Raw genomic sequence first — 19,295 nt, forward strand, 5'->3', positions numbered from 1 at the left:
CATTATTACAATGCATGTTTTGTAATAGTTTGTTTTCTGTATAGGCTTCCTTCTTTTTACTCTTGTCGTTTAGGTTAGTATTGTGGCGTAACTACAATGTCGTTGATCCATTCTCAGTTTTCTATCACAGCCATTACACTCTAACTGTTTAAGTCCCCATGGGCCTCTTGGTGAAATCCCTGAGCGGTTTCCTTCCTCTCCAGCAACTGAGTTAGGTAGACGCCTGTATCTTTGTAGTGATTGGATGTATTTATACACCATCCAGTGTAATTAATAACTTCACCATGCGCAAAGGGATATTCAATGTCTGCTTTTTATTTGTTACCCGTCTATCAATAGGTGCTCTTTGTGTGGCATTGGAAAACCTACCTAGACTTTGTGGTTGAATCTGTGTTTGAAATTCACTGCTCAGGTGAGGGATTTACACATAATTGTATGTGGGGTACAGAGATGAGATAGTCATTGAATCATTTAAAACACTATTATTGCACTCAGTCCATGCAACTTATTATGTGGCTTTCGATAACAAAGTGGTTAAATACTTATTGACTCAAGACATTTCCCCTTTTCGTTTAATTAATTTGTAAAAAAATTCTAAAATCATAATTCCTCTTTGAAATTGTGGGGCATTTTGTGTAGGCTAGTGACACAAAATCTCAATGTAATCCATTTTAAATTCATACTGTAACAAAGGCCTGGGCGATTCGGCCCCCGACCTAATTCAACGAGGCCCGCAGAAAAATGCTCTGATCACATAAAGAATTTGCGATCGTAAACGTATTTGTTTACCAAATAAAAAGCCCAATGAATACTCGCCTTTGTGTAATGATTTAACTCTTGAAGGCACGTATAAATAACAACTGCACGAGGACAGAGTGACTGACAGGCTGACACACACGTTAGTTACAAATAGTAGCTTGCTAGAAATTGCGCAAAAATTCGTTTTTCAAAGATTTCAATGAAAAGGAAAGTAGACAATGAATGTAGGGTGTTTTTTGGCCTTTTTCAACATCAGATGTACAGCCTTGTCAAAGCCTCAAGGGAAAATTACTCCTGACCCGCCAAGTAGAAGCCAACAATCTCACCCACCTTCCGACACTACTATTAGTCTGTTTCCTATCACATGACCAGAGGGTGTATACGTCGCTGCTGAGTGCTTTGAACGGTGAGTTTTCTCATCGTTTTTAGAATTTGAAGGTGTTGGAAAATGACATGCTGTTGGTGACAGGCTCCTTTCACCTTAAATGTGGATAACGTTCCCACTGACCTGCTACTTGAGCTTATCGATCTTCAGTCTGATGCAGTGATTGGAGAACTATTGAAAACAATGTCACTGACGAGGTTCTATGCATCTCTTAATGAACAAAACTTTCCAAAGATTAGGAGTCATGTTCAGAAGATGTTTGTACTGTTTGGGTCAACCTATGTATGTGAACAGTTTCAGAAATCCTGCGCATAGCGACGTCAGAAACTATAACGTTACCTGACTTCGCTGCCCATCTGAGACTTCACTGCTCAGACTGATTGAGTAATTTAAATGATAGGTTGAGCTCTCTTGTGTTTTTGTGCATACCCGTTAACAAGAGTTCTGGTGCTGAATGTACAGTGTACCTTTCCCTCCGTGTAGTTCATTGCATGTTTAAGCATGAAAATACCTACCAAAAGGAGAACATGGATGTGGTGTATTTCTGTGAATGTTAAAAAAGTAAAATAAGTAGCATATCTGGACGTGATTTATAATCCTGTAATATGATTCTGGCCCGCGATGGCAAAAATATATTCTAATGTGGCCCTCCATGGAAAATAATTGCCCAGGCCTGCAGTAACACAACAAAATGTGGAAAATCTAAAGGGGTGTGAATACTTGCTGAAGGCACTGTGTATATCAGGTTGTTAATATAGTGATTATTCAAATACTGACCTATTGATGGAGAACGCACAGATCCAGACTTCTAGAATTTGGCAACACACTTGTAGCCTACAGAAAACGTGCAATCAATTCATCTTAGAAACTAGCCTACTTAGTCAAGTGCAATTTTGCGTGGAGGAGGGATGAGATGGCGCGCAGTAGAAAAATGGTGGCGACATTTGATACCTAATTTGGTTTGCACTGGGCGTGGAGCTGGGTGGATGTGCTTTTCTTACTATGACTGTAGGAGGGCTACGCTGGCAAACTCTCATTCGATTGGAGATCCTGAGAGAGAACTGAGGATATTGCAGCCACAACGTAACAAAGGTAATACATTTTGGTTACAGTGTTATATTTGAGATTGTGAAATATAGAGGTCTATTCGAGAGTTTTTTTTCTCAACATGATGACTACAAATTGTACAACCAGTTGAAACGTGTCCTAACTGCATGCCTTTTATAGTTTTAAACACGTCCTAACTGCATGCCTTTTATAGTTTTAAACACGTCCTAACTGCATGCCTTTTATAGTTTTAAACACAGTATATTAAAAATACTAATTCCAGGAATGTTGTTTATCTTTCGGGGTGAGCTTTCTACACTATGCAATTGAAACATCCCCTTTTGCACATCAAATAGCCTAGAAGTATTTTGGACACAGGGATAGTCAAGAAAATAACTTATGCAGTGTTGTTAAACTGTTTTGCCATTCAAATGTCTTTTGCCTCATATGAATGACTTGATGGGGGGATACACTCGTTTTGTTCTAACACTGAGAAACTCCAGGGCGCGGCACAATTGAGCGTCACACCCATCTCAGACTGTGGTTGTCAATGAGCAACCAGAATAACGGAAGGATAACAGTAGGCTACAGCTGTCAGAATAACAGGAAAGTTGTGAAACAATGAATAATATAGATGAATATTTTGAATATGAGGGCTCTGATAGTTTGTGGGAATGTGGGTGCAGGCGTTCCTATAGTCCCTACTATTGATCAGAACACTTGTTATAACACAAATATTCCCCCTATATTGTTGCATCTGACCAGCTCACCTATGGAGCATGGTGAAACAACGTGAACATTTTGGACACGTTGGTTTTAACAATACAGTACATCATGGCCTAGTGTATTTCTGTAACATCCTCAGTGACTAAAATATCTCAATATTACAGTATTCAGTGTCTACAGTTTACAGTTTACATCACTGTATTGTGCCTCTATCTCACTTTTTCTCCCTCTCTCCCTTTCTCCCTCCCTCCATTGTGGGATCATTAGCTGACAGACTGTCTATGCCTAGCAGTCTTGGAGCCTATGGCTCTTTATCTGGATTACGGGTGAAATTGAGTTAACCATGTTGTGTCATGACAACGCTCGTGAACCCTGCCTCAAACAAACACTGAGCCTGCCCTCTTCACCCTCAAGCTTGTGTGTGTGTGTGTGTGTGTGACTGTGCAAAAGTATGCTATTGTGTATCCTGTTTCCCCTCCTGTCCAGGCTATGTGTGAGCCTATGAGCCTATTTTAAGCACCTCTCGAAAGGAAAGGCTGTCTTTTCCATGCCACCCCCTAAAAGGTGGCATACCCATTTTCCTAACATGATTTCATAAGTACCAAGTAATGGCTGGGACTGGATGGATTTTTCCATTACTTCCTCCCATAGGTTTATTTTAAGTGGTTTACATGATTAGTGTTTCTCTTCGATAGAGAGACAGAAAGAGAGAGAGAGAGATTTAAGAAGGTAAATCAGTCAAATATAAAAAAGAGAGATCGGGAAAGGGGACTTGGCACCTTTTGACTCAGTTAGCAGTTCGGCAGTAGTCTGCATAGTTGGGATAAATCAACGAGTTGGAAAATCTTACAAGAGGGAGGGTGCACGAGGGAGAATGAGAGAGGGAGATGACTCACTGCTCTGCTATTCCTCTTCATCATTGTGTTTAAAATATGCCTTTCTGAGGTTAAGGCACAGGGATTTCCACATTTTACTTACTTCAACTAGCCTGTTCTGCCTGACTGCTTTGTTCACTCTCACTTTGAGTTTGTCCATAGTTGAAAATCTTCATTCATCTGTCTGTTTCCTCTATTTCTCTCTATCCACATCCCTTCCCTCTTGCTCCCACTCTCTGTCCCCTGCTGTTTGAACAAGACATCTTGTTAATGTAAACAGGTGTGTCTCTTTTAGTCCCTCCTACGTTATGTAAACTGGGAGCATGGACTCTTCACAATTTGTGGAGGGGACTGGAGGAGAGAGTGGCTTGAGGGAGTGGGAGGGAGCAATAGTTACTCAGAGTGTCTCTGGATAATGAGACTGTTAGTGGCCGATGACAGATTGGCTGTGAGGTCGGGTGGGGGTCTCTTTCAGCACCACGCCTGTCTGAAAAGCGGGGGTGGGGATAAAGCATGTCCAGTGACACTGACTCACTGACTAATAGAACAGGAATCGCTCAGCTGATAAAGCCTTCTCAGAGAATGAAAAGATGGAACCTATACTTTCACATCCTCTTATACAGTTGAAGTCAGAAGTTTACATACACTTAGGTTGGAGTCATTAAAACTCGTTTTTCAACCACTCCACAAATGTATTGTTAACAAACTATAGTTTTGGCAAGTCGGTTAGGACATCTACTTTGTGCATGACACACGTAATTTTTCCAACAATTGTTTACAAACAGATTATTTCACGTATAATTCACTGTATCACAATTCCAGTGGGTCAGAAGTTTACATACACTAAGTTGACTGTGCTTTTAAACAGCTTGGAAAATTCCAGAAAATGATGTCATGGCTTTAGAAGCTTCTAATAGGCTAATTTACACAATTTAAGTCCATTGGAGGTGTGCCTGTGGATGTATTTCAAGGCCTACCTTCAAACTCAGTGCCTCTTTGCTTGACATCATGGGAAAATCAAAAGAAATCAGCTAAGACCTCAGAAAATAAATTGTAGACCTCCATGGGTCTGGTTCATCCTTTGGAGCAATTTCCAAACGCCTGAAGGTACCACGTTCATCTGTACAAACAATAGTACGTAAGTATAAACACCATGGGACCACGTAGTCGTCATACTGCTCAGGAAGGAGTTGCGTTCTGTCTCCTAGAGATGAATGTACTTTGGTGCGAAAGTGCATATCAATCCCAGAACAGCAAAGGACCTTGTGAAGATGCTGGAGTAAACAGGCACAAACATAGCTATATCCACAGTAAAACGAGTCCTATAGCAACATAACCTGAAAGGCCGCTCGGGGAGGAAGAAGCCACTGCTCCAAAACCACCATAAAAAACCCTGACTATGGTTTTCAACTGCACACAGGGACAAAGATCGTACTTTTTGGAGAAATGTCCTCTGGTCTGATGAAACAAAAATATAACTGTTAGGCCATAATGACCATCATTATGTTTGGAGGAAAAAGGGGGAGGCTTTCAAGCCGAAGAACACCATCCCAACCGTGAAGCACGTAGGTGACAGCATCATGTTGTGGGGGTGCTTTGCTGCAGGAGGGACTGGTGAATTCACAAAATAAATGGCATCATGAGGTAGGAAAATTATGTGGATATATTGAAGAAACATCTCAAGACATCAGTCAGGAAGTTAAAACTTGGTCTCAAATGGGTCTTCCAAATGGACAATGCCCCCAAGCATACATCCAAAGTTGTGGCGAAATGGCTTAAGGACAACAAAGTCAAGGTATTGGAGTGGCCATCACAAAGCCCTGACCTCAATCCTATAGAACATTTGTGGGCAGAACTGAAAAAGCGTGTGCGAGCAAGGAGGCCTACAAACCTGACTCAGTTACACCAGCTCTGTCAGGAGGAATGGGCCAAAATTCACCCAACTTATTGTGGGAAGGTTGTGGAAGGCTACCCGAAAAGTTTGACCCAGGTTAAACAATTTAAAGGCAATGCTACCAAATACTAAGTGAGTGTATGTAAACTTCTGACCCACTGGGAATGTGATGAAATAAATAAAAGCTGAAATAAATCACTCTAACATTATTCTGACATTTCATCTTCTTAAAATAAAGTGGTGATCTTAACTGACCTAAGACAGGGAAAAAAATGTAAGATTAAATGTCAGGAACTGTGAAAAACGGAGTTTAAATGTATTTGGCTAAGGTGTATGTTAACGTACGACTTCAACTGTACATTTAAACTCAGTTTTTCACAATTCCTGACATTCAGTCCTTGTAACAATTCCCTGTCTTAGGTCAGTTAGGATCAACACTTTATTTTAATAATGTGAAATGTCCGAATAATAGTAGCGAGAATGATTTATTTCAGCTTTTAATGCTTTCATCACATTCCCAGTGGGTCAGAAGTTTACATACACTCACTTAGTATTTGGTAGCATTGCCTTTTAAATTGTTTAACCTGGGTCAAATGTTTCGAGTAGCCTTCCACAAGCTTCCCACAATAATTTGGGTGAATTTTGGCTCATTCCTCCTGACAGAGCTGGTGTAACTGAGTCAGGTTTGTGGGCCTCCTTACTCGCACACGCTTTTTCAGTTCTGCCCAATTTCCTTTGTCATGATGCCATCTATTTTGTGAAGTGCACCAGTCCCTCCTGCAGCAAAGCACCCCCACAACATGATGCTGTCACCCACGTGCTTCACGGTTGGGATGGTGTTCTTCGGCTTGCAAGCCTCCCCCTTTTTCCTCCAAACATAATGTTGGTCATTATGGCCTAACAGTTATATTTTTGTTTCATCAGACCAGAGGACATTTCTCCAAAAAGTACAATCTTTGTCCCCATGTGCAGTTGCAAACCGTAGTCTGGCTTTTGCTTTTTGGCGGTTTTGGAGCAGTGGCTTCTTCCTCCCTGAGCGGCCTTTCAGGTTATGTTGATATAGGACTCGTTTTACTGTGGATATAGATACTTTTGTACCTTTTTCCTCCAGCATCTTCACAAGGTCCTTTGCTGTTGTTCTGGGATTAATTTGCACTTTCGCACCAAAGTACATTCATCTCTAGGAGACAGAACGCAACTCCTTCCTGAGCAGTATGATGGCTACGTGGTCCCATGGTGTTTATACTTACGTACTATTGTTTGTACAGATGAACGCGGTACCTTCAGGCGTTTGGAAATTGCTCCCAAGGATGAACCAGACCCGTGGAGGTCAACAATCTATTTTCTGAGGTCTTGGCTGATTTCTTATGATTTTCCCATGATGTCAAGCAAAGAGGCACTGAGTTTGAAGATAGGCCTTGAAATACATCCACAGGTACACCTCCAACGGACTCAAATGATGTCAATTAGCCTATCAGAAGCTTCTAACGCCATCACAAAGTTTTCGGGAATTTTCCAAGCTGTTTAAAGGCACAGTCAACTTATTGTATGTAAACTGGAATTGTGATACAGTGAAATACTCTTGTCTGTAAACAATTGTTGAAAAAATTACTTGTGTCATGCACAAAGTTAATGTCCTAACCGACTTGACAAAACTATAGTTTGTTAACAAGAAATTTGTGAAGTGGTTGAAAAATGAGTGCTACTGACGCCAACCTAAGTGTATGTAAACTTCTGACTTCAACTGTACATGGTATTTAAAATGCGAAATCCATGATTGAATTGATACACTTTTGTGTATTGTCACCCATTATTATGTTACATTTACAAGGAGATAATGACAAAAAATGCACTTGTTGTCTTCATGTCGTCAAATGTGATACACCATCACGAATGTTTTATGAAAACCATAATGGAATCAATACTTGCTATTTGAACTTCATTGTTTTTATATGAATGCATTCTGTTAATTTGTTCTTTGTTACTGAAGCTGCTCTCAATTCTGTGTCTCCTTATAGATCCCTCTGCACCAGATGCACCAAGAACAGTAGTCCTACAGTATTCCACATAAATATCTCATCTCCAGCCTATTCAGCCTTTCACTTTAATCTAATCCATTCTAGTTGTCAAGCATCATCCATATCCCATCATGCCGATAGTGGTGGTGCACTCCAACCCCCTGTTCTGGGTGCGTTTGTGTGCTCTGGTCTTCTCCTGTGTGGCCTTTGCTGTGACCGTCCATGGGGCCAACCTCTCCCATGGCACAGGGGACTGGTGTGTGTTCTGCTGGGCCTTCAGCTTTGCTGGGACCCTGCTGGTGCTGCTGGTGGAGCTGTTTGGCCTGCAGACCCGTGCCCCTGTCTCCTGGAAGAACTTCCCCATCACCTTTGCCTGCTACGCCTCCCTGCTCTGCCTCTCTGCCTCCATCATCTTCCCCCTCTACTTCCTCAAGGGCCAGAACTCCCGCAGCGAGACTCACAACTACCGCATTGTGGCCACTGTCTTCTCCTGCCTGGCAACCATCGCTTACATTTGTGAGGTGAGCATCAGCAAAGCCAGGCCAGGAGAGGTAGCAGGTTACATGGCCACCGCCCCGGGTCTGCTGAAGGTGTGTGAGACTTTTGTAGCCTGCGTCATCTTCGTCTTCATTAGCGACCCAGTGTCCTACGACTCTCACAATGCACTGAGGTGGTGCCTGGCCGTCTTCTGCATCTGTTTCATCCTGTCAGCGGCCATTATAGTGCTGTGTATCTGTGAGTGCACCGGCTGCCTGCCATTCCCCTTTGCCCGCTTCCTGTCCGCCTACGCCGTACTGGCTGTCGCCATGTACCTCTCCGCCACCATCATCTGGCCCATTTTTAAGTTCGACGAGAAGCACGGGGGATCCTCCAGGCCCTATAGCTGTGGCAGATATGCAGGGCTGTGCGACTGGGACAAGCAGGTGGCTGTGGCTGTGCTCACTGCAGTCAACTTTGTGCTCTACCTGGCAGACCTGATCTACTCTGCCCGACTGGTGTTTGTTACTGTGTGAGAGGAAGGAAGAGGGAGGTGGTTGATTTGATTACAATGTAGAGAGAGGTTGAGGAGTAGAAATGAAGAGGTAATGAAATAAACTGCTTACTGTATTTTGCGTCATTTATACATCAATGTTCAGACAGAAGTCACCTACTCACCCAGAGAGGGACTATACATTGAGGGGATTGCTGTGGTATTTCATGCAAAGGAAAAAATCCTTACACAATGATGGTGTTATGGACCCAAGATTTCAGATTAGATGGACCAGATCTTTTTTTTTAAAGTTTTATCTCTGCTTATCTGACACACAAACACACAGTGTTCCATAGATGGAATGGATTTATTGAGTATGTTGATGTTACTATAGTTAAACCTTTAACTTTGAATGGTCTTTTTTATAAGCATGGCTTTTTTAGAAATTATGCAATACTGTTAGTAGATGTAATATTCAGTTTACAGAACAACTCACACCTACCTAGTTTGGAGTTACAAAGTAGAAAAAAAATCTCAATCAAACCCTTAAGTAATTCCTAGAAAATTTGTACACTGCTCCAATGTTTGAAAAACATTTAGTTTAGAAATTCATGTTAAATTGTATGTTAGCCTAGCTTTTTGGTTATTTTATATTCCTATTTTCACATTTTTTAAAAATATATTTTCATATTCTGCCAAGCTGTTTGCCAAGAGTTTATTGTATGTTGAAAGAATATATTCAAAAGGTAATGCGCACTTACTGTTTGACACTTGTTTGCTATAACTCATTCTCTGTAGGTGATGGGCTCTCCAAAAACATCTTAGAATAAAAAGTAAGTTGTTAGTTACGTGTATTATCCTTAATCTGGCCCATTGGTTTGTACTACTGTGTCAGTTTGCTCTTGTGGATGAGAATGTCCACTTTGTCATAGAGAGGGAGACATCTTTTTGCTGCATTTTCTTCTCTCTACTTCCTGCTGTTACTGATACATGACATGTCCTTTGTTGAGTTTTTTTATTCCACTGTGCCTGTTGAGAATGTGCCTACCACATCAGTGTTTTGGGAGAATATAATCCAGTGTTCAATAAAACCCATGTGATATATTAAAGCCTGTGTGCCAATCACTTCTTGTGTCTGTAACTATTTACTTGTGCTTGTGTCCTTTGAGAGAGAAATTACGTATTTACTTGATTTGTTTAATATTAATAGTTAATGCTTAGCAATAGTAAGACATTTCTGTATCTACTAATGCTGTGTTTCTTTAAAGGAATGGTTCCACTCTAGCTACAATACAATATAAATATAGGACAAAACACAAATCGCAACGAGAGAGACAACACAACACTACATAGAGACCTAAGAGACCTAACATAGCAAGGCAGCAACACATGACAACACAGCATGGTGCCAACACAACATAACAACAACATGGTATAAACATTATTGGGCACAGACAACAGCACAAAGAGCAAGAAGGTAGAGACAACAATACATCACACAAAGCAGTCATAACTGTCAGTAAGAGTGTCCATGATTGAGTCTTTGAATTAAGAAATTGATATAAAACTGTCCTGTTTAAGTGTTTGTTGAACTCGTTCCAATTGCTAGCTGCAGCAAACTGAAAAGAGGAGCGACCCGCAACTCATGGCCTCAAGAAGATAACAAGGTAGTCTCTCTCACTTGATTATAATTTTCCGCAACAGTCCTTGTTCACCCTCCCGGGTGGAGCAGTGGTCTAGGGCACTGCATCGCAGTGCTAGCTGCGCCACCAGAGTCTCTGGGTTCGCGCCCAGGCCGGGCTGGGTTCGCGCCCAGGCTCTGTCGCAGCCGGCCGCAACCGGGAGGTCTGTGGGGCGACGCACAATTGGCATAGCGTCGTCCGGGTTAGGGAGGGTTTGGCCGGTAGGGATATCCTTGTCTCAGTATGTAAAAAATAAAATAATGTAATAAAATGTATGCACTCTACTGTAAGTCGCTCTGGATAAGAGCGTCTGCTAAATGACTAAAATGTAAATGTAATAAAAGTAAACCATTAACACCAAGATTATTTCTCAATCTCTCTCTCCTGATCTCTCTCAAAACACACTCACACGCACACACACAGTAGCATCCCACCCACCTCCCAAACCGCTGTAGGGGGTGTGGTTCTGGGTTGCTGCTTTGTATATGTAGGATTTATAAATGAGATGCCACAGTCTGCTCCAGAGAAGTTGATGCAGTCTCCCTCTACCTCTGTGGTAGAGAATGGCACAAACAGGTCCTCGGATAGAGAGCAATTCTGCTACTCAATTTGAAGGAACCAGTAGCTATCCCCAGTGGACAGAGCTACTGTATGGGCTGTATCAGGAGGTGCCGGGGTGAAGATGACTCCTCGAAGATCTTCAGCTGTCCTCAGTGCAGACAGACCTTCACTCCAAGACCAATTCTGAAGAGAAACACCATTTTAGCTGAGATGGTTGAGGAACTGAAGACAGGAGGACTCTAAGCTGCTCACGCTGGTCAAAGCTGCCCATATGCTGGAGCTGGAGATGTGGCATCTGATCTTTGCCTCATTGGTCAGCTCAAATCAATCAGATCCTGTCTGGTGTCTCTGGCCTCTTACTGTGCAGCTCACCTCCACTCTCACAAGGAATCTCCAGCCCTAAGGAAGGATAGACCTGGTTGAAGTGACCATGCAGCTGAAGGAGCGAATCTATTATCATCATGACAGGCTTTTGTAGATCTACTGTTGTACTGATCAGTGTGTCTGTGTGTGTGATGCGTGAACACAGAAGCCATGATACAAACTCAGCTACAGCGCAAAGGACCAAGAAACAGGTAAGGACTGAAAAACAATCATCTCTTGCCATTCAACCTCAGTTGTTTAACCATGACAGAATATGGCCATTTCTGAAAGCATGTTATGTGCACAAAGAATACTTATGCCCATTCCTATGACTGAAAACTATAAGGAAGCAATATGTTTGGCGCCTTCTATACTGGGATTGATGGATATAATTTCAAAAAAATTCTAATTTCCCTGATAATGATCAGGGTTGAGGGCATAAAATCTAAAGGTTAAAGGTAAGTTTCTATCAAAATCTATAGAACTTTGTTTCCCATATTAAAATGTTAACTCTGTATCTGACACCTGCCTATATGTAACCAGGGATCTGAGTGAGTTGTCCATTCTGGGTTGAGGACTGTCAGGTGTCTGCCATCAGTTCAGGCAGTTGCTTTGAATGTGGCACCATACACTATGTTTCAACATGCAAAGCATCTCCAACTCTTTGGACTATCTGACTGACTGGAAGCGTCACTACAGACCCTGGTTTGATTCCAGGATGTATCACATCCGGCCATGATTGGGAGTCCCATAGGGCGGCGCACAACTGACCCAGCGTCGTCTGGGTTAGAGTTTGGCTGGGGTAGGCCGTCATTGTAAATAAGAATTTGTTCTTAAGGTGCAATACCACCACCACCATCTGGACTGGAGTGTGGAACTTAGTTCATCTTCCAATCACCCACGTGGGTATTTGCTCCTAAAAACCAATGAGGAGATGGGAGAGGAGGGACTTGCAGTGCGACAAGTGTCAAAAATAGAACTATGTTCTGTTTTAGCACCTGGCCATGCAGACGCTCGTTGACGAGCTCGAGCAGTTTGAATGAAGTGATTGAATAACATGTATGTATAAATGTATTTTGAATGTGAGCGGACGTAACGCGAGCGTTGTGGCCAGCATGAGTATACAGTGTGTCACACCAGGGGTGCAACTTTGGTTTTAGAAGTGGGGGGGACATAATTATTCTTATTATTATATTATTTTTATCCAGTCGGATAAACACTCCAAACAGTCTACCTGACCGCTCGGAGACGTCCACATGGTCCTAAAGCACACCGTTGCCTCGTTTTGTATCATATTCCAATGTGATACAAATGCATTTTCAGAATGTGGGGGGGACATGCCACCCTCCGTCCCCAGTAAAAGTTGCACCCCTGTGTCACACATAAGCTCAGTCCTATTTTAATTTTAACCTTTATTTAACCTTTATTTAACTAGGCAAGTCAGCTTCGGGATCAGTGTCGCGTCCACGGGAAGGTTGAGCCAACATAGGCTAATGCGATTAGCAATTAGGAAGTAACAAGATTTCCCAGGACATAAACATATCTGATATTGGCAGAAAGCTTAAATTCTTGTTAATCTAACTGCACTCTCTAATTTACAGTAGCTATTACAGTGAAAGAATACCATGCTATTGTTCGAGGAGAGTACACAATTATGAACTTAAAAATGTATTAATAAACGAATTAGGCACATTTGGGCAGTCTTGATACAACATTTTGAACAGCTATGCAATGGTTTATTGGATCAGTCTAAAACGTTGCACACACACTGCTGCCATCTAGTGGCCAACATCTAAATTGCGCCTGGGCTGTAATAATACATTATGGCCTTTCTCTTGCATTTCAAAGATGATGGTACAAACAAAACCAGATCTAATGTGTTATATTCTCCTACATTAATTTCACATTTACACAAACTTCGAAGTGTTTCCTTTCAAATGGTATCAAGAATATGCAGATCCTTACTTCAGGTCCTGAGCTACAGACAGTTAGATTTGGGTATGTCATTTTAGGCCAAAATTGAAAAATAAGGTCCGAGTCTTAGTTAGTTGCCAACTGCCATATAAAGTCCAAAGAAGATGAAGAAGAAGAAGAAGAAGGGATCAGAAATCAGTTGTGTGCTGGGCCACGACTGGCATTCGAGGAGGACTGTGAGATGGCGGAAGCAGAAGTGTAATTTGAAGCTGAAAGCGCATAGAGTACAGTTAGCGAAAAAAGTCCAAAAATGGAACAAAAAGGGCAAAAATTGTTGTGGAAAATGAGTCTGATGAATCATTCCTTGTTGTAGTAAGTTTTTTGGATAAAAATGTGTATTTGGGAAACCTTTTGAAAATACGAGGATGGTGAAGAAGGCGTTGGGAAAGTGGATGCACTCAAAGTAACCAAAAGTGGTTTGGTGTTGATATTGTGTGTATCTAGAGAGCAAAAGGAGTGTGCATTGTGGCTCGCAAAAATATTGATGCATGAAGTGAACAGCTTTGATTTTCGGAGCAGGGCACCGGTAAAAGGTGGAAACACTTTGAAGTTTGTGGAGATGTGAAATTAATGTAGGAGAATATAACACAATAGATCTGGTAAAATATTTTATTTTTAAAACATTCATTTTCTTTTTATTGCATCATCTTTGAAATGCAAAAGAAAGGCAACACATTGAGGTAGGAAGCTGGGGATTTAGATGGTGTCCACAACAGGGCAACTGTGTGTGTGCAACGTTTCAGACTGATACATTCAAGAATGAGAGAGCTACATAATATTTAGCATGAAGTCTCCCAGGTGTCCCTCACAAGTTTGCCCAAATGTACCCAAGTGGCCTCTAAGTGGCCAAATTGGTCAATTGATACATTTTCAACTACATAACTATAGAGAACATGCAAAAATGCTATTGTAATAAAACATTTAAGTTTACAAACTCCCAGGAATGTCATACATGATGGATCATTAGCTTCCCTACATAAAAGGTACTAACAGGAGACGCGACGAGAACACTGATCCAATGCCTCCCAACACAGAAGTGAACTATTTCAGATAAGGGCCAAGTTAGCAGCCAACACTGATCTAATGTCATAAGTGCCCTCACCACAAACAAAAAAACGATTTACACACTATTTACAATCAGAGTATTTATAACACCCCCAGTCCTCCACACCAGATTGTGCTGCTGCAGCCAAGTCCCATAGCTTTCTCTTTCTGCTGTGATGCAGAGGGTAACAGCACAAGTAGTGCAGGTGACGGGAGATTTCTTGTGGCACAGAACACAACGACGCCTCCCTGTTGTGCTTTTTTTGAGGCACATTCAGGTCTGCAGTTATGTATTTTGGCCAGGCGAGGGTGGGTGTGGAGCCAGAGACAGCACTCCTTCTTGGTCCTTTCACAGCCTGGAGGTGTGATGGGTCATTGTCCTGTTGAAAAACTAATTATAGTCCCACTAAGCGCAAACCAGATGAGATGGCGTATCGCTGCAGAATGCTGTGGTAGCCATGCTGGTTAAGTGTGCCTTGAATTCTAAATAAATAACTGACAGTGTCACCAGCAAAGAACCCCCACACCATCACACCTCCTCCTCCATGCTTCACGGTGGGAAACACATGCAGAGATTCTCCGGTCACCTACTCTGCGTCTCACAAAGACACAGCGGTTGGAACCAAAAATGTCAAATTTGGACAAATTTCCACCGGTCTAATGTCCATTGCTCGTGTTTCTTGGCCCAAGCAAGTCTCTTCTTCTTATTGGTGTCCTTTAGTAGTGGTTTCTTTGCATCAATTCGACCATGAAGGGCTGAATCACGTAGTCTCCTCTGAACAGTTGATGTTGAGATGTGTCTGTTACTTGAACTCTGTGAAGCAGAGCTCCCGAGTGGTGCAGCAGTCTAAGACAATGCATCTCAGTGCTAGAGGTGTCACTACAGACACCCTGGTTCGATTCCAGGCTGTATCATAACCAGCTGTGATTGGGAGTCCCATAGGGCAGCGCACAATTGATCCAGCGTCTTCCAGGTTTCGCCAGTGTAGGTCGTTATTGTAAATAAGAATTTGTTCTTAACTGACTTCCCTAGTTAAATAAAATGTAAAGCATTTATTTGGGCTGCAATTCCTGAGGATGATAACTCTAATGAACCTATCCTCTACATCAGAGGTAACTCTGTGTCATCCTTTCCTGTGGAGGTCCTCATGAGAGCCAGTTTCATCATAGGGCTTGATGGTTTTTGCGACTGCACTTGTAGAAACTTTCAAAGTTCTTGAAATTTTCTGGATTGACTGACCTTCATGTCTTAAAGTAATGATGGACTGTCATTTCTCTTTGCTTATTTGAGCTGTTCTTGCCATAATATGGACTTGGTCTTATACCAAATAGGGGTATCTTCTGTATACCACCCCTACCTTGTCACAACACAACTGATTGGCTCAAACACATTAAGAAGGAAATAAATTCCACAAATTAACAAGGCACATCTGTTAATTGAAATGCATTCCAGGTGACTACCTCATGAAGCTGGTTGAGAGAATGCCAAGAGTGTTCAAAGCTGTCATCAAGGCAAAGGGTGGCTACTTTGAAGAATCAAAAACGGAAAAGATATTTTGATTTGTTTAACACTTTTTTGGTTGCTACATGATTCCAAATGTGATATTTCATAGTTTTGAAGTCTTCACTATTATTCTTGAATGAGAAGTTGACTGGTTCTGTATATATACAGTGCATTCGAAAAGTATTCAGACCCCTTGACTTTTCCCACATTTTGTTACGTTAAAGCCTTATTCTAAAATTTATTAAATTGTAGTCCCCCCCCACATCAATCTACAAACAATACCCATTCAATAACAAAGCAAAAACTGTTAGACAACCCTTGAATGAGTAGCTGTGTCCCCAAAATTTTGACTGGTACTGTTTTATGTTTTTTTTTTTCGTAGTCCCCACTTTGACTTCCTCTCTCCTGGTTTCTAGAAGTGCCAGTCAATCTCTACATTGACTGAACTCACAGAAACACCCAGAATCACAGTGGTTCCTTTGGGGGATTTTGGTAAAGTGTGACATTGGTAGAGATTGGAGGACTTGTTCAAAGGGGAATGGCCCAACAAATCTAGGGCAGGTGAGAATGAACACTTTACTGTCATTCTAACATTTTCTATAGAACATTACTACTCCTCACTGTATAAAGTTCAATTCTTATTCCTCCATAGCGGGCACAGTGAAGCTCGTGCAGAGCCCCAGATCAGACCAGAGTTCTTATTATACTGTAAGTCAGTTTCAACTCCATTAATGACAAGAGTGCTGCATCTGGTCTTAGCTCAGGGCTAAATCTGCATCGTGGCAGTGTTCTGTTGATTCTAGTCATCCTCTTGTTACCATTCCTTTCATATTAGTGTTGAACTTTACTAAACTGACTCCTCCTTTCCTTTCCTTCCTTCCCTCCATTCTCTTCCCTCGTAGATTCCTGTCAGCTCACACTGGACACCTGGACAGCCCACAGGGGCCTGAGTATGCCTGAGGAGAACAGGACGGTGACAGTGATGGTCAGGGACCACTCCTGTCCTGATTACCCAGAGAGGTTTGATCACTGGAGTGCTGTGCACTGAGGCTCTGTCAAGGCACTGCTACTGGGAGGCCGAGTAGAGGGGTAGTGGCATTAACATGGCTGTGGCGTACAAAGAGATGACCAGGAGAGGAGAGGGCAACAACTCCCACTTTGAACGCAATGAGTTTGTTCTGTTCCAGAAAATGTCTGGCACAATAATGTGGCCACTAGAATACCCACCTCAACCTCTAGGCACCGGAGAAGAAGGCTGACGTTTTACCTGTCCCCAACCGACAGTTTTTTTTGTTTGTTTATTTTCGTTGTTTGTAACTTATTTTTTTTACTTATTTTGTACATAATGTTGCCGCTATCGTCTCTTATGACCGAAAATAACGTCTATACATCAGGACTGCGATTACTCACCACAGACTGGCAGAATCCTTTTTTTCCTTTAACGAGTCTGACAAGCCCGATGCGAATGATATACTGCTTTCCTGGGAACAGGCCCAGAACCCCGTGATTTGCGTGAAGAGGAGGCAGAGAAAATGGGGCCAGAGGGCGGGCTGCCTTCTGAGAATTTGTAGGTGATCGAATAAACCCCCACTTCCTTCCATTCTGCTAGCAAACATGCGATCTTTGGAGAATAAAATCGATGACCTACGTGGAAGATTAAACTACCAACGGAACGTTCAAAACTGTAACATCTTATGGTTCACGGAGTCTTGGCTGAACGACGACACTATCAACATACAGCTGGCTGGTTATACACTGTAACGGCAGGATAGAACAGCGGCGTCTGGTAAGACAAGTGGTGGCGGACTCTGTATTTTTGTAAATAACAGCTGGTGCACAATATCTAATGATGTCTCGAGCTATTGCTCGCTTGAGGTAGAGTATCTCATGATAAGCTGTAGACCACACTATCTACCTACAGAGTTTTCATCTGTATTTTTCGTAGATGTTTACATACCACCACAGACTGAGGTTGGCACTAAGACAGCATTATATGAGCTTTATTCCACCATAACCAAACAAGCACACGTTCACCTAGAGGCGGCGCTCCTAGTAGCCAGGGACTTTAATGCAGGGAAACTTAAATCCGTTTTACCAAATTTCTATCAGCATGTTAAATGTGCAACCAGAGGGAAAACATCTCTGGACCACCTTTACTCCACACACAGAGACGCATACAAACCTCTCCCTCGCCCTCCACTTGGCAAATCTGACCATAATTCTATCCTCCTGATTCCTGCTTACAAGCAAAAATGTATGCAGGAAGCACCAGTGACTAGATCCATTAAAAAAGTGGTCAGATGAAGCAGATGCTAAGCTACAGGACTGTTTTACTAGCACAGACTGGAATATGTTCCGGGATTCCTCCGATGGCATTGAGGAGTACACCACATCAGTCATTGGCTTCATCAATAAGTGCATTGTTGACGTCGTCCCCATAGTGACCGTACGTACATACTCTAATCAGAAGCCATGGATTACAGGCAACATCCGCACTGAGCTAAAGGCTAGAGATGCCGCTTTCAAGGAGCAGAACTCTAACCCGGAAGCTTATAAGAAATCCCGCTATGCCCTCCGACGAAACATTAAACAGGCTAAGCGTCAATACAGGACTAAGACCGTACTACACCGGCTCTGATGCTCGTCGGATGTGGCAGGGCTTGCAAACCATTAATCCCTGTTCACTCATGACTGCACGGCCAGGCACGACTCCAACACCATCATTACGTTTGCCAATGACGCAACAGTGGTAGGCCAGATCACCGACAACGACGAGACAGTCTATAGGGAGGAGGTCAGAGACCTGGCCATGTGGTGCCAGGACAACAACCTCTCCCTCAACGTGATCAAGACAAAGGAGATGATTGTGGACTACTACTACTACTACAGAAAAGGAGGACAGAGCACACCCCCATTCTCATCAACAGGGCTGTTGTGGAGCAGGTTGAGAGCTTCAAGTTCATTGGTGTCCACATCACCAACAAACTAACATGGTCCAAGCACACCAAGACAGTCGTGAAGAGGGCACGACAAAACCTATTCCCCCTCAGGAGATTTGGCATGGGTCCTCAGATCCTCAAAAGGTTCTATAGTTGCACCATCGAGAGCTTCCTGACTGGTTGCATCACTGCCTGGTATGGCAATTGCTCGGCTTCCGACCGCAAGGTACTACAGAGGGTAGTGCGTACGGCCCAGTACATCACTGGGGCCAAGATTCCTGCTTTCCAGGGCCTCTATAACAGGCGGTGTCAGAGGAAGGCCCTAAAAATTGTCAAAGACTCCAGTCACCCTAGTCATAGACTGTTCTCTCTGCTACCGCACTGCAAGCGGTACTGGAGCACCAAGTCTAGGTCTAAGAGGCTTCTAAACAGCTTCTACCCCCCAAGCCATAAGACTCCTGAACATCTAATCAAATGGCTACCCAGACTACTTGCATTGCCCCCCTCTCCCTCTCTTTTACACCGCTGCTACTCTGTGTTGTTATCATCTATGC

The 19,295-nt window shown here is 42.6% G+C and overlaps 1 protein-coding gene across 2 annotated transcripts; it reads left to right on the top strand.

The window, feature by feature from the left end:
• The first annotated feature begins 1,110 nt into the window (after positions 1-1,110).
• LOC129824239 (myeloid-associated differentiation marker homolog) lies at positions 1,111-9,783 on the top strand. 2 transcript variants are annotated; one of them, XM_055883715.1, is made up of 3 exons: positions 1,111-1,165; positions 2,123-2,236; positions 7,705-9,783. In XM_055883715.1, exon 3 carries the CDS (start codon positions 7,836-7,838, stop codon positions 8,715-8,717), a length of 882 nt encoding a protein of 293 aa, XP_055739690.1. In that variant the 5' UTR covers positions 1,111-1,165; positions 2,123-2,236; positions 7,705-7,835; the 3' UTR covers positions 8,718-9,783. The 2 variants fall into 2 exon arrangements, with proteins under 2 accessions (XP_055739690.1, XP_055739691.1); XM_055883716.1 differs by lacking the exon at positions 1,111-1,165 and having other exon boundaries at positions 1,714-2,236.
• Positions 9,784-19,295: the final 9,512 nt, after the last annotated feature.

This window comes from Salvelinus fontinalis, chromosome 26 (assembly GCF_029448725.1).
Source record: "Salvelinus fontinalis isolate EN_2023a chromosome 26, ASM2944872v1, whole genome shotgun sequence".
Classification (NCBI taxonomy): domain Eukaryota; kingdom Metazoa; phylum Chordata; class Actinopteri; order Salmoniformes; family Salmonidae; genus Salvelinus; species Salvelinus fontinalis.

Coding starts and splice junctions, on each gene's coding strand:
- LOC129824239 (XM_055883715.1), top strand. CDS start 7,836: ATGCCGATAGTGGTGGTGCACTCCAACCCCCTGTTCTGGGTGCGTTTG.